This window comes from Camelus ferus, chromosome 15 (genome assembly GCF_009834535.1).
Source record: "Camelus ferus isolate YT-003-E chromosome 15, BCGSAC_Cfer_1.0, whole genome shotgun sequence".
Lineage (NCBI taxonomy): Eukaryota > Metazoa > Chordata > Mammalia > Artiodactyla > Camelidae > Camelus > Camelus ferus.
Window position 1 is genome coordinate 44,550,275 of NC_045710.1, and position 14,226 is coordinate 44,564,500.

Here is a 14,226-nt window from a genome sequence, read left to right on the forward strand (position 1 = left end):
TTGGAATATTATACAGACAAAAATATGTTTTTTTAAAAGTTAAGGGAAATGATCAATGTTAGGTGAAACAAGTTAGACATTAAAGCACATTTATCTCAATTTTAAAAACGTAAATGTGCACACAAAAATAAAATGGAAAAATACTTCAAAGCATCAACAGGAATCACCACTGGATGGTAAGATTATGGGTGACTTAAACTTCAACAGTTCTTAATACATCTACAATAAAAATATGAAACCTTTATAATTAGGAAAAATTAAAGTAAGTGAAAAAGAGAAAGGTAGCCCATCCCATTTGGCAATGGTCTGTCACACCCTAGTCAAATCATTATTGAAAAGTTTCTGACTTTCTCTTTCTGGAAAAATACCAATTCTTATTAACATATATTCAATCTACACATAAGAAACACTTGTAGATATACAGATATTACTATTATTAAACTTATAAAAAATTAACATGTTCTATGAATATATTGCTAAAGGTAGATATCAATTGTTATCATTGATAATGTAGATAAACTGTGTATTTTTTTAATTTTTATATAATTTTTAAAGGTTACTTTCCATTTGACAGTCTGAATGTTAATAATCTACGCACTGTAGGGCTTGATGGCTTATCAGTTACTTTATAAAGATATCTGAGTTGAAATTGTGAATGCTATTATCTTTGAAAAACATTATTTGAAATATTACCTGTTTTAAGAGAATACAGACTTAGCAAGATTTAACAAGTAAAAAACCATAATTTGGGACTTTGTTTTGTAGTAAAATCAAATTTCTAATTTTAAGAATCAGTTCAGGGGAGTAGAGGGTATAGCTCAGAGGTAGAGTACATGTTTAGCATGCACAAAGTCCTGGGTTCAATCCCCAGGACCTCCAGTAACCCCCCCCCCAAAAAAAATTAGTTCAAATTTTAGTACTAAATGTCTACCTAAAAAAGTTATATTACAAACGATTATTTCGTACCTACATACTTATATCTTAAAACCTAGAAATGTGTCAAGAGGTCACTGTTGACAATATTAAGATACTTCGATAGATTCCCATTCAGCTACATCTACCGTCACTCTAAATTCTTCCTACAAATTACCGAAGAATCATGCTCGAGTTTGTGAAAATACATAAAAATTTAGTAATTTCTTATTTTACCAATCAGTGTACCCATAATATCTTCTATTTGAATAGAACATCACAAAGTTTATATAGCATAACACAACTGTTAAAAAGCAAAGGCTCTTAGCTTGACCTGGGATTAAGTTCTGTTCAAATCCTGACTCCACCAAATAAAATGTGACCCTAAACAAGTTATGTAAACTCCAAGCCTTGGTTCTCTTATCTAAAAAGGGTGACAGAGTATCTATCTAAAAGAATTGATAAAGTTCCCAACACAATTGCTCAATAAAGTATTTTTAAAAAAAAAATGCAAACAGGATTATTCTGCAAATACTGATATCAGAATATCGAGCTCGGTGTGACTACTAAGCAGGTGACAGGTGATCTTCAGCAAACCGCTTAGTCTTTCTGATGTTCAATTTCTTCACCTTTAAAATTGAGGTACTAATAACTTGCTCCTGTCCATCTCAAAGGATAGTTAGGAAAGAAATGAATTTCCCATTTAAGACATTTGGTAAAGTGTAATTCACTAAACACACACGTAGAATAAAATCCACAACATACAAATGGTTTAAAAGATGGGTGCACGTTTAAAGCCATTTTCCCTCTGCTCTCAGTGAAATTTACCTCACCAAGGCAAAAAGTGACCTCAATTTACTACTAAGCTAGCTATGGGGATGACTCAAAACATAACTTCAGGCCTCCAGCTTCTCATCAACATCAAGAAATGCTTTAGACTTAGTAAACTAGTTCACAAAAGAACCTATAAAAGCAGCAAATACATAAAACTCAACAGAACAAAGGAATATAAACTTAAAATCATCTTCTAAGCTGAATGCAACCCCACAAAGTGATAGTAGCAAAATTCACTCAATACACTCCATGCTTTTAAAATGTCTTCCACAAAGAAGCACTGAAAAGAATACGAAAACTCAAATGTTACTGTTGTTCAGACTGGTAATTCTAACACTAAAACAAAATGCTATTTGGAAATGTAATTTCAAGTTCTAGGATACCTGTCAAGACCATACTAAAAAAAAGAATGAGAAGATTCTATGGAGTCCTTAGCCATGATCAATGAGCCCTTAACCTGCCAGCAAAATTGTCTATATACCTGTGTTTCCATGCCCAGAGCTTCAGATTCTCAGCAGGACTAGAGGTATAACTGGTAATTTTACACTCTCATCAAAAACTGATAACAAAAGGAAGCTATTTATTAGCTTTTGTTATCAGTTTTGATTTTTAAATATATTACATTCTGCCAGATTTTAAAATAAATGTTTCATTGGAAGCACTTACCCTTATCAAAACTCTGTGCATATCAGATATAACGCTATACTATCCACATTAAGTCTACCTTTTCATTTAAAACACAAAATGTTTAGGTTATACATTTATTGGTGTGTCCAGGCAGACTTCTTTAAGTTTGATCAGTGTTTGTAAATATGACAAGAAATATCTTTTCTGTGTTTTTAAAAAACAATTCTGGGGTGGAGGGTATAGTTGAGTAGTAGAGTGCATGCTTAGCATGCTAGAGGTCCTGGGTTCAATTCCTAGTACTTCCATTAAAATAAAAAAATAAATAAACCTAATTAACTTGCCCCCAAAACAAAACAAAAAAATTAAATTTTAAAAAATGCCTTTAGCTAAAAAATAATTCTATCTTTCTGATATTAATGTGAAACACACCACCTAAACAGTATCCTAATTTTATTTATTCTCTTAGTTTATTGCTATGAGGAGTTATATCGAGATGAATTCTAAGCTTATTATTTTAGGACTTTAACTCTGAATTTCCAATCAAGGATGAATAAAGCTCATCTCTAGTAAATCTAAGGGGGGAAAAAAGGACAGACTTAACACATAATTATTCTGAGTGAGATTACATGAAAGACTTAAATATAACCTACTTTAATTCAACAAGTTTTATCAAGTTCCAACCACCAGGTTCCTACCCAGCCATGGATAAATGTTACTATAATGAGACGTAGTAATACCCTCTGCTCTCAGGGAATTTAAGCGTCTTATGTTTGAGATACAAGAACTAAACAAAGGAAAGATGAAAACAATTGTAAAACAACTATGAAGAGGGGGAAAGCAACTTGCCACAACTTGGTATAAGCTACAAATAAAACTGCTTAAGTAATTTTTTTTTAAATGAAACATCATTGTCAGATTAGTACTTAAAAGGCAAAGTTGTAAACTGAGCTTTATAAGAAATATTAAGAAACTAAGTATTTTCAGAGACCAAAAGCATACACAAATAGAAAATCTTTGCTATCTGTTCATTAAAACAGGTTTTTTAGAGGGTCTGCACGAGCAGATTTTGTGAACCTGGTTCAACTAACCATATTTATGGTAACAAAAACTTCTACTTCAATTTTCCACATTTCTAACTCTATATATACACTGCATTTTTTAGTGCTTCCAAACAAAGTTCTAGGGGTTTTCCAAATAATCCTCAACTGAACCTTTCTTTATGTCTCTTTTCAAAAAATAAAGATGAACAAAGTTTAGTTTCTTTAGATATTATGTTTAAAAGTAACTTTCATAGTTAAAGTTTAAATTTTTAAACACCAACAAAATTATTATAAGCAGTTTTTCCTAATATATTAGGTAGCAAAGCTATTCATTTTCCAATTTCAGAATAACAAGGCCATAATCACACAACTTACATCTGAGATATTTAAAGTATGGTTCACTGAAATAAGTACTAAGGACTTAAGTTTATCACCATATCATAAACCACCTACACCAAAAATAAAACTACCTCAAAATAAGTACAAATAACAAAATTCTAGAATAATCTAGAATGACACAAATATTGGAAAGTATAGTTTGAATTTGTGCAAAAGCCTGCTTCCACCTGTCAGGAAGTAAACACAGAGCTGAAAGTAAACTAGAACCCTTCCACTTTTATTCTGCTTTTTACTGTTGTCTTTGACCATTAAAGTGAAATTCAACACATAAAGCAAATACTCAAACACAAACAAGACGATACATTTTATACTCAATTTGTTTTAAAGAATCGTATTAGAAAATAGGTAATCTGGAAGTCTTTCGAAATATGACACACAAAACTCAAATCCAAAATCCACAAAAGCTGTTCGTAAATGAGCATCTTCTCAACCATCAACTTTTTGTAAATTAATCTTTTATCTAATTCACCTCGTCCAACTAGGCCTTTGGGCCCAGAAGTAGTTAACTTGCAGTATGTCTTGTTTCTTTAAGCTAGAATACCATCTTACAAGGGTATGGAATAAAATAAAGGGATCTAACTAAAAAAGATCAAGGTACAGCCTTTAATAATCAAAAGTATAAGACCTTTCATTCCAGAAGATAGGCCATGACTATCCCGGGATGGTAGCTGTAGTACAGTGCTCTCCTTAATATAACAGAATTTATCATTAAAACGACGAATGGTACACACTAAAAAAGAAACAACATTAACTAATATAAAAAACAGGCATAAGGTTTCCAAACATCACTATTACAGCTCATTTTCAGCTAATTAAGGACTGGCAGAAAGGTTTAATATACCCACACACGCCCAAGGGAGGGGAGAACCACCGACCACCTCCCAGGGAGTTTAATGAAAATTAGCAGGTAAGAGAGGCCTCGGCAGCACGCCGAAAATTCAAACAGGGCGGCCGGAGGGTCGAAGGGTTCAGACTGCAGAGGAGAGCCGCGTCCTCGGACCCCACCTCCCCTCACCTATTCCGGAGGGCGTAGGCGGCGAAGGTTCATTAGTTCCTTCGTTAATTGACACCTGTAATGAGGAAACTTTCCGAGAGCTGAGACCGCTCAGACCCGGCCTGGCCAGAGCTCCGCGGCAGCCCTTTCTCGGGCGCCCAGGTAACCGGGTCGGGCTGGGCCCAAGACGCAGCGGCGGCCGCGCCACCGCGCACCTTCCCGGGGCGCTAGGCCCGCACGCAGCCCGGCTCGGCGGTCGCCTCCGGCAGGCCGCGGCAGCCCAGGGAGGCCGGGGAGCGGCGCGGGGACCCCAAACCGTGGACCCAGACAGGCCGCCACCGCGGCTACTTACTTTCATTTAACACCTCCACCAGGTCTGCGCAGTTCTCGCACATCGTTCGGCCGCCGCCCCCCCCTCCCCCGCTTCGGATCACACTGACTGATCCCGACCGGCGGGGGGGAGGGGAGAGAGGCGGAGGAGGGGGCCGGCCGGCCGGGCGGGGAGGCGACGAGGGCGGGCGGCGGCGGGGACGGGGCGGGGAGCAAGAGAATGGGGGAGGGGGCCGGCGGTCCCCGGAGCGGGCGGGGGAGAGAAGGGGGGCGAGGGGAGGTGCGCAGGCCGGAGGGGCGCGGAGGCGCCGGCGGCGGGGAAGGGGGGGAAGGACGGGGGGAGGGGAGGAGGGGGAGGGGGCGGGTGGGGAGAGAAGCAGCAGAGTCACTTCACCGACCAGACGCCGCGGCCGCCGCCGACGCCGCCGCCATTTTAATAGAGCGTTCGGGCTGCGCTCGGCTCTTTCCGTCCGGGCGAAGGAGCCGACGAGAAGCGACTAGCGCTCTCATTCCTCCGCCTCCCGCCCTCTCTTCGCCTCCCGCCCTCCCACCTTTCCCTCCGCACACACGCCGCACGCCCCACACCCCGCCGCGGCTGGCTCGCCGCCCTCCCTTTCCTCTTCCGTCCGGCCTCCCCGCCCTCGGTCCACCCCCTCCGCGCGCTCGCCCACCCCGCCCAGCCCGGATCTCTGTCAGCGGCCGGAAGGGAAACGCGAAGCCAGCGCGGCCGCGGGGGGAGTCCGGGTGAGTAGGAGAAGATGGCGGAGCACCGAACGGGTCGCGGTTGCGCGGCGTCGCCCACCACGGCCACTCCGTGGGCTCCGAGGCCCAGCGAGTGCTGGGTCACTCGCGCCGCCCTGTCCCCTCCCCTGTGCTTCGCCATTTTTCCTCCGGGTCCCCGAGGGGGACTTGGTGCTGATTTGTTTCCCCCCTCCCCGTGCTCGGCGTTTTGGAGTTGGGGAGGCTAGGGCTGCGGGGAGCCGGCCGGGGCGACGCCGCAGCGCAGGTTGGAGCACACGGCCGTCTCTACCCGCGCGGGGTTTTATCAGAATGGAAGAGCCCCGGGCCGGCTTAACCTGCAGGCGCATTTCTCACGAGCCCCTACTCAATACGGCTCATCTGTCCTCGAGCTGTGAGACACCTTGATGCGACCAGAAATGGCGGCATGAAGGGTGTTTGCTTGGCATCGCTTCCTTTTTACGCAAGAGGGCCCCCTACGAATTGCCCAGCTACTAATCTTCACCTGAAACAGCTTATTATGCTTCTCCGCGAAGAGCAAAATTAAGACGGTGAACGGAAAATGAAGAACAGGTGGAGGAAAGGGGACGCTCGCTCAGCTGAAATTTGGTGCCTCGCTAACAACTAGTTAGCTTCGGGGAAATTTTCCTCACAGCTGCACTGATACCTTCCTCACTGATTTCTATATCCAGTACGTTTATAGAGAAATGTGACCGAGAAGTCCAAAAGTAGTGTACATAATATTTTTAGAACTGTAGCCAGAGCAGCTATGAAGCCTTATAGTAATTCTTTTACAAGTTTTTCAAGGTTAAGTCTCACCAGCTCGCCACGCCAGGACCACCTTCTCGGTATTCTTTGCCTCTCTGCCGCTTGAAGTTGATGCTATGAAGTTTCTGCTAAATCTGTTTTAACTTGTTCCATCAGAGCAGGTGATCCTTGGGAGCTGTAGCTATTGTGCCATCGTCTTACTATATTTCCCGCAGAACTTGGGTTTTTGCAGATCTTTTAACAGCATTGTCCATCAGCATCCATTCCCACCCACCCCTCTTCTCTTCCTGCAGGGAAACTTGCCAAACCCAAGTTTGTTTTTCAGGTGGCAGCTGAGATTAGGAAGCTCAGTCTCCGAAAGGAATGCCTAAAGGAATATTTGTGTTTGGTTTAAAACATCATTGTATGGTTTCTTTAGGGTTGGCCATATTGTTGAGTTCTTGCCAATGAAATGTAAGCAGAAATCTGCAGAGTGGGTCTTTGGGAAAGAATTTCCCGTTCCTAGTTAAAAAGACAAATTCACTAGATATTCCCCTTAACTTTTTTCTTTCTGTCAAGTATGGTCTTGATACTCAACGCAACATAGCATCCAGTTTGTGATTTTTTTTTTTTTAATCAATGAGGAGGGGAGGATATATAGCTCAGTGGAAGAGAGAGTGCTTAGCATGTACGAGGTCCTGGGTTCAATCCCCAGCACCTCCGTTAAAAAAAAACAACAGTAAAACCACAAACAGGGTAAAAGCCAACCATAAAGTTGATAATAAGGTCTAGAACCTTGATGAATCCTTGAGCTGCAAGAAAAATAAAGCCTTTTTTCCTTAAGCCACTCTTAGATTTCAAGTACTTGTCACCAAACACATTCCTAACTGATAACAGATACTCTTTTAATAAATAATTTTAAGACCAGAGAGAACCCATAACAGTTCTTGAAAGTGAGAACTACTATATAAATGTGGAATACTAGAATGTATAGAAGACACACTCTGATCTTTAAAGAATTATTTTCTTAACAATCACTTGCCTCCTACTTTAAAAAATTCTGTGGAAATGATGCTTAGTTTGAAATGCTTTAAGAACCTAGAGAATTACTGTCATAAATGACCATGGCATTCAGTCATCACTTTAGGGCTCAAAAAACTTTCTATGAAGAGCCAAACAGTAAATATTTTAGGTGTTATAGGCAGTTCAAGTCTCTCATCACTAGGACTGAACTCCGTTAGCACAAAAACAGCAATAGATGGTACATGATGGAGTAAGTGTGGCCTTGTTCCAATAAAATTTGTTATTTAATGGACACTGAAATTTGGTATTCGTATTTTGAATTTTTCAACTGTATATAAATGTAAAAGCCATTTTTAGCCCACAGGCCATACAGAAATGTAAAACTGGCCAGATTTAACCTATGGGTTGCAATTTACCAACGCTTTATCTATTTCAACTGCTTGTTAACAGATAACAGTATAGAAGCCAATAAAAACAAGGTTGCCTACCTCTAACTCTAGAATCTTCACTCTGACTTGGTGTGTGTATCAATAGAGATCTTTTAATATACTTGAAAGGTGTGTATTCCAAAAGAATAATCTCTGGTTAAATATCCCCTAAATTTCTCTTAAAAATCTCAATTTTCAAACCAGTAATCAATCATCTATAGCTAGGAGATTGTTAAAGATGACTGTCAATATTTTGTATACATGTCACCATCTAGTGGTAGAATTATGCTTTAAGTAAAATTAGACAATCTACTTTGAAATCTCTAATTCTCGAGTTTGTAGTATTTGTAGTATATTCCTAGGTACTTGCCTGAAAAACAGCCCACATAGACAACTTTGGAAAGTCAATATTGCCATGGGAATTATTTGCCCCTCTCAGCATTCTGATTGCATTTATTGAACATAGATTTTTGTCTCTGGCGTTTTGGGTTAAAGCCTGGTGTTACTATGAAAAGCCAGAGTTACTGCAGAATTTACTCTTCTCCCTCACACCCACATTCATCGACTTGTGAAACTTAGGGCCATTATTAGAATGCAGGTATGCTGTTTTATTCTCTCCACAGCACCTAGTTCAGTGCTTTGTACATAAACTCAGCAAATTGCTGTTTGGTTCTCAAATTGCTATGATAAATTGGACTGTATCACTTCCTGGCTTAAATCCTCTCAATGTTTCCTGTTAGGTTTAGAATAAACTCTACTTGGGCCTTCCCCAGCCTCTCCAGTTTTTAATGTCACTGTTAACTACATTCCAACCACACTGGTATGCTTTCTAACAACTTCCTGCTCTGGGTCTTGATGAATGTTGTTTCCTCCTCGGACATGCTCTCTAATTTTGAAATAGCTTAACTCTCATCCTCAAGGTTTCAACTTAAACATCTCAAAAAATAACTCCCCTCCCCTCTAGTATTTTATCACAGCACTCTGTTTATTTCCACTATAGCTCTTCCTATGATTAATTTATTTGTATTAAGGATGCACTGGACTGCAAGTAAAAAATATTTTCAATAAGAATGGCTTAAACAAATATGGGTTATTTTTCTCTTGTAACGGACAGTAGACAGTCCAAGGCTGGTACAGTGGCTCAAGGATATGGGCCCAAATTCTTTGATTCTTTCCACCCTCTGCATATTGGCTTGTCACACCCTAGTTATAAGATAGCCCCTGGAGCACCAACTTTACACTACAGCACCTACTGTCTGCTTTAAAGACAAGAAGAAGAAGAAAGGTGATGATGGCCTGTCTTGGGCTGGATTCCCCCCAAAGCAGGCCCTGAGACAAAGGACACAAATAGAGATAGTTTATTTTGGTGTCAAATTAAGAAACACCTGTAGGATAGTGGGAAAGTGAGACAGGAAATGGGAGGGAGGTAGGGTTTAATCAGTAAAGGATTAATCAAGCTCTTTACTCCTGAGGGTAACTGGAGCTTGATTCCACTGGGAGATTACAAACCAGTATAAAACATGTGCCTTAAAACCATCCTACCTGACAGACAAGCTTTGTATTTATATCTCTCTTTAGTCATTGAGTGTTGTTAGGAGGGAGGGCTTGTAGGCAGCAAAACAGGCTTCTCTTTGCTCAGGTAGCCAGAGAAAACCCTCATAGAAATGCAGGTGCTAGTAGTTGGAAGTTTGGCCACTGAGCGTGAAATGGTAAGAACTAGGGAATATAGGCAGAGCACTGACGACAGTATCTTCTATACCCCCACTTTACTCTTCTGTCTGCCTTGAATACAGTTATGATACCTGGAGAAGCTGCAGCGATCCTGAAACAAGCCTATGGGCAAGAAGCAAAAGCCAAAGCATTGAAGATGACAGTAGAAAGAAGAGGTCTGGGTATTTGGTGGCATTGTTTAAAAGCTGAGTCAGTGCTGGCAACTGCCTGCTCGTTATTATGTAAGACATTTGGTTATCTAACAGAAATAAAACCCTAAAGCCACTAGTGGGGTTTTTGTAGCCAAATGCAGTCATTAAAAATTGTGTGGTAGGCAGAATAACGTTCCCCACCCCCAAAGATGTCTGTGTCCTAATCCCCAGAATGTGGTACTTTTCATAGCAAAAGGGACTTTGCAGATAAGGATCTTAAGATGGGAAACCTATTTTAAACTACTCATATAGGCTCAATTAATTACATGGGGTTTAAAATTAGAGACTCTTTCTCACTTTATTCAGAGGGAACTATGACTACATAAGAAGGGCCAGAGAGATGCAACATTCCTGGCTTTGAAGATGGAGGGAGGTGGGGGGAGGGTATAGCTCAGTGGTAGAGCACATGCTTATTAGCAAGCATGAGGTCCTGGGTTCAATCCCCAGTACGTCCATTAAAAAAATAAATAAACCTAATTACACCCCCCCCCCAAAAAAAGATGGAGGAAGGGGCAATGAGCCAAGAAAGATGGGGCCTCCAGAAGCTAAAAAGGAGAAGGAAACAGATTCTCCCCTTTCGCCTCCAGAAAGGAACAGCCTTGCTGACACCTTGATTTAGCCCAGTAAGACCCACATTGGACTACTAACTTACAGAACTAAAATGTTTGTTACCACAAAATGTTTGGTAATACATGTTACAGCAGAAATAAAAATTAATATAAATTGCATGCAGATCTAGGGAACAGCTTATGCAAAACCTCTAAAATGTTAGATTCCTTGGCTGTTTCTAAGAGCAGAAATAAAGTCAGTATAACTAGAACATAGTTGGGGGTGAGGGCCTGTGCCAGACAGTAGAGCACTGCAAATCTTACTAAGATTTTGGCCTAGATCCCAGAAGCAATGGAAAGTTTTTAAGTGTGGAAGCAACACAATCAGATTTGTATTTTAAATACTCTGACTAATCTGTAGAGAATAGATTGGAGGTAGAGACAGCTGAGGGTTATTAATCCAGAAAGATGATGATAGCTTGGACTAGGGCAATAGGAAAGAAATGGAGGAGAGAATCCAGTCTAAGAATATTTTAGAGGTGTTAAAAAAAACGAGACTTGGTTGATGGGTATAGGGAGAGAAGATGGTATCTCTAGATTTGTGATTTGCACAACTGAATAATGGTGGTGCCATGCCATTCACCAAGATACAGAGATCTCTTAAAGGAGGACCAGAGGGAAATGTGGTCAGTAGTGACAGGTACTTTCAGAAGTACTCAGCTTGAGGTACCTGAGAGTTAACCAAAAGGAGTTGTTGATTAGGCAGTTGTTTAAAACTAAAGCTGGAAAAAAAAAATAAATAAAGCTGAGAATAAAGTTCTGGACAAGAAATGTTAATATGAAAATAATCCTTTCTATGCCTCCTCTGCCTGACGGGGAAAAGATAATGCTAAATGTTTAGCATTACAAGTTCCAGGCATGAAGAAGGAAAGAACCAGTTCCTTCAAGTGTCCTCTTATCAGGAAAGCAAAAACTTATCAGAAATCCCTACAGCTGACTTTACATTTGGTCTCATTACCCAAAAGTCTGTCACATGGCCTCCTTTAAGCCTCAAAGAAAGCTGGGAAATCCAGCGTTTTGCTTTTAAGCCTCTGTGGTAGAAGGAAAAGCTAGCTGGCAGTGGTTAAGTGAGTTTACAGTATCTGCTGCAAGTGGTAAATGAAGCCATGCGATCCTACAGGGAGAGGGAAGGGAATACGGGAAGATAAAAAGACCAAAGAGAGCCTGGAGGGCGGGGGTATAGCTCAGTGGTAGAATGTGTGCTTACCATGTACGAGGGTTCAATCCCCTGTACCTCCATTTAAAAAATGTCACTGGCAGCAACATGGATGGACCTAGAGATTATCATACTAAGTCAGAGAAAGACAAATATCATGTATCATTTATATGTGGGATCTTAAAAAATGACACAAACAAACTTATTTACAAAACAGAGACTCAGAAAATAAGCTTATAGTTACTAAAGGGGGAAGCGGGGAGGGAGGGAGGGATAAATTGGGAGTTTGGGGTTGGCAGATACAAACTACTATGTACAGAATAGATAAACAAGGTCATCCTATATAGCACAGGCAACTATGTTCAATGGCTGTGGTAACCTGTAATGAAAAAGAATATATAACTGAATCACTATGCTATACACCAGAAACTAACTGTAAATCAACTGTACTTGAATAATTTAAAAAATGGGAAAGATAAAATACACTAGGGTGCAAATAAATAAATAAACCTAATTACCTTCTCTGCCACCCCCTCCAAAAGAAAACTATTTTAAGACTTTGAGCTCTGAAGAGAAGGTAGGGTAACTAGATGAGGAAGAAGACTATTATGTATAAATGCTAATAGAAACAAAAATAATAGTAGGTAACTTTTATTGTGCATGCTATGTAACGGACACTAATTTCAGCAGTCCTTTAATTCTCAACCACCTTTGTGGAATGTTCTATTGATCTGTTTCCTAAGAGAATAAAAAGGCTCAGAGAGCCAACTTGTCCCAGAGACAGTGGGTGATGATACCAGGACAGAAAAGTCAGAGTGGTTGCTATGTCTTCTAAGAAAGTGAGAGGAGATGGAATGCATTGCATAGATGGAAAGATTGACCTTTGATAATAAGGAAGAAGGAAGGGATGGGTACCCACATGCGTACATTTGATGATCAAGAGTTGAGGGGGTTCCCATCAGATGACCTGGGTTTTTTCCTGAAATAAAAGGCAAAATCATTTGTTTATATCTGGAATTTTCCACTTAATATTTTTTGACCACAGTTGACTTCAGGCAACTGAAACTGCAGAAAGCAAAAGTGTGGACAAGGGGGGACTACTGGATATGTTTGCATGTATCAAATATTGGTATCAGGCTTTGCAGACTATTAAGAATATATATAAAAATCAGAAACAAATACAGTAATTTTGCCAGAGATCCTGATCAAACTCTTCCTACCTATTTAGTGAAACAGAAAAGTATATATTGCTAAAATCTAACTGGCCTGGTAACTAGCAGATAATTTATTTTGTTAATGGAAGTAGGAAATAAGGCATTTAATAACATGAAATAAGATAAGAATTGACTATAATTTGAATAAAGATGTTATATGATTTGACAAATAAGTTGTAAATACCTTCTTGACTTATTTACACCTTACCTAAAAGGAATTCTATCAAATATTTAACCTTGATTTTTATTTATTGTATCCAATAATCCCCCCAAATTGAAAGACCATCACCAGCAAATATACTGCTTCTGCTTTTCAAATGTGATTTTCCTTCCAGCCAACAGTTTATCTTAGAAATAAGTAATTGAGTAGCTAGAAAAAAACTGCATACCTTTAAGCATGGGGGAGGAGCCATTCTTTTGTATTTGATGCTTTCTTTGCGTACAAGGGTCACTCAAGAGCTATTCATTCTTTGACAGTTGTTGGGAATGAAAGATACAAGTCACTGTCCAGCCCAGTCTACACACAGGCGTACCTTATTTTTATTGCGCTTTGCAGATACTGCCTTTTTTTTTTTTTTTTTAACAAATTGAAGGTTTATGGCAACACTGCATCAAGCACGTCTACTGGCACCATTTTTCCAATGCCACTTGCTCACTTCATGTCTCTGTGTCACATTAAGGTAATTCTCACAATATTCCAGACTTTTTCATTATTACATTTGTAATGATGATCTGTGACGAGTGATCTTCGATGTTACTGTTAAATTACTTCTTTGGGGTGCCACAAACTGCACCCTTGTGAGATGGCGGACTTAATTGTTGAAATAACAAAGGGGTCAGAAGATTATATAAACTTAGTTAATAAAGTGGCAGCAGGGTTTGAGAGGATTGACTCCAATTTTGAAAGAAGTTCTACTGGGGGTAAAAGGCTATCAAACAGCATTACATGCTACAGAGAAATCATTCATGAGATGAAGAGTCAATCCATGAGGCAAACTTCACTATTGTCTTACTGTAAGAAATTGCCAGTGCCACCACAGCAACCACCAACCTGATAGAGCAGTTAGCATCCATCAACATCGAGCCAAGACTCTCCAGCAGCAGCAGGATTACCACTCACTGAAGGCTCAGGTGATGGTTAGCAATTTTTTTAGCAATCAGCTATTTTTGAATTAAGGTATGTAGTTTTTTTTTTGTTTCTTTTTTTTAGGCATAATGCTTCTGCGCACTACAGTATAGTGGAAACATACCTTT

General features: G+C 40.0%; 2 protein-coding genes and 1 non-coding gene across 6 annotated transcripts in view; 2 read left to right on the forward strand and 1 right to left on the reverse strand.

Moving 5' to 3' along the window:
- Positions 1-5,284, reverse strand: part of USP34 (ubiquitin specific peptidase 34) — a 202,297-nt gene extending 197,013 nt beyond the window's left edge. For 2 of the 4 annotated variants that reach the window (XM_032497624.1, XM_032497621.1), the window contains exon 1: positions 5,159-5,284. In XM_032497624.1, the coding sequence (XP_032353515.1) occupies positions 5,159-5,164 (6 nt within the window). In that variant the 5' untranslated portion in view covers positions 5,165-5,284. The other 2 variants (XM_032497622.1, XM_032497623.1) reach the window with 2 other exon arrangements.
- A 72-nt stretch (positions 5,285-5,356) lies between these two features.
- Positions 5,357-11,870, forward strand: LOC116668999 (basic proline-rich protein-like). Its single transcript, XM_032497627.1, has 2 exons — positions 5,357-5,880; positions 9,866-11,870. The coding sequence occupies exons 1-2, from the start codon at positions 5,357-5,359 to the stop codon at positions 9,990-9,992; spliced, it is 651 nt and encodes a 216-aa protein (XP_032353518.1). The 3' UTR covers positions 9,993-11,870.
- Positions 10,375-10,449, forward strand: TRNAN-AUU. Its single transcript has one exon. It is a non-coding gene; the product is annotated as a tRNA-Asn (tRNA).
- Positions 11,871-14,226: the final 2,356 nt, after the last annotated feature.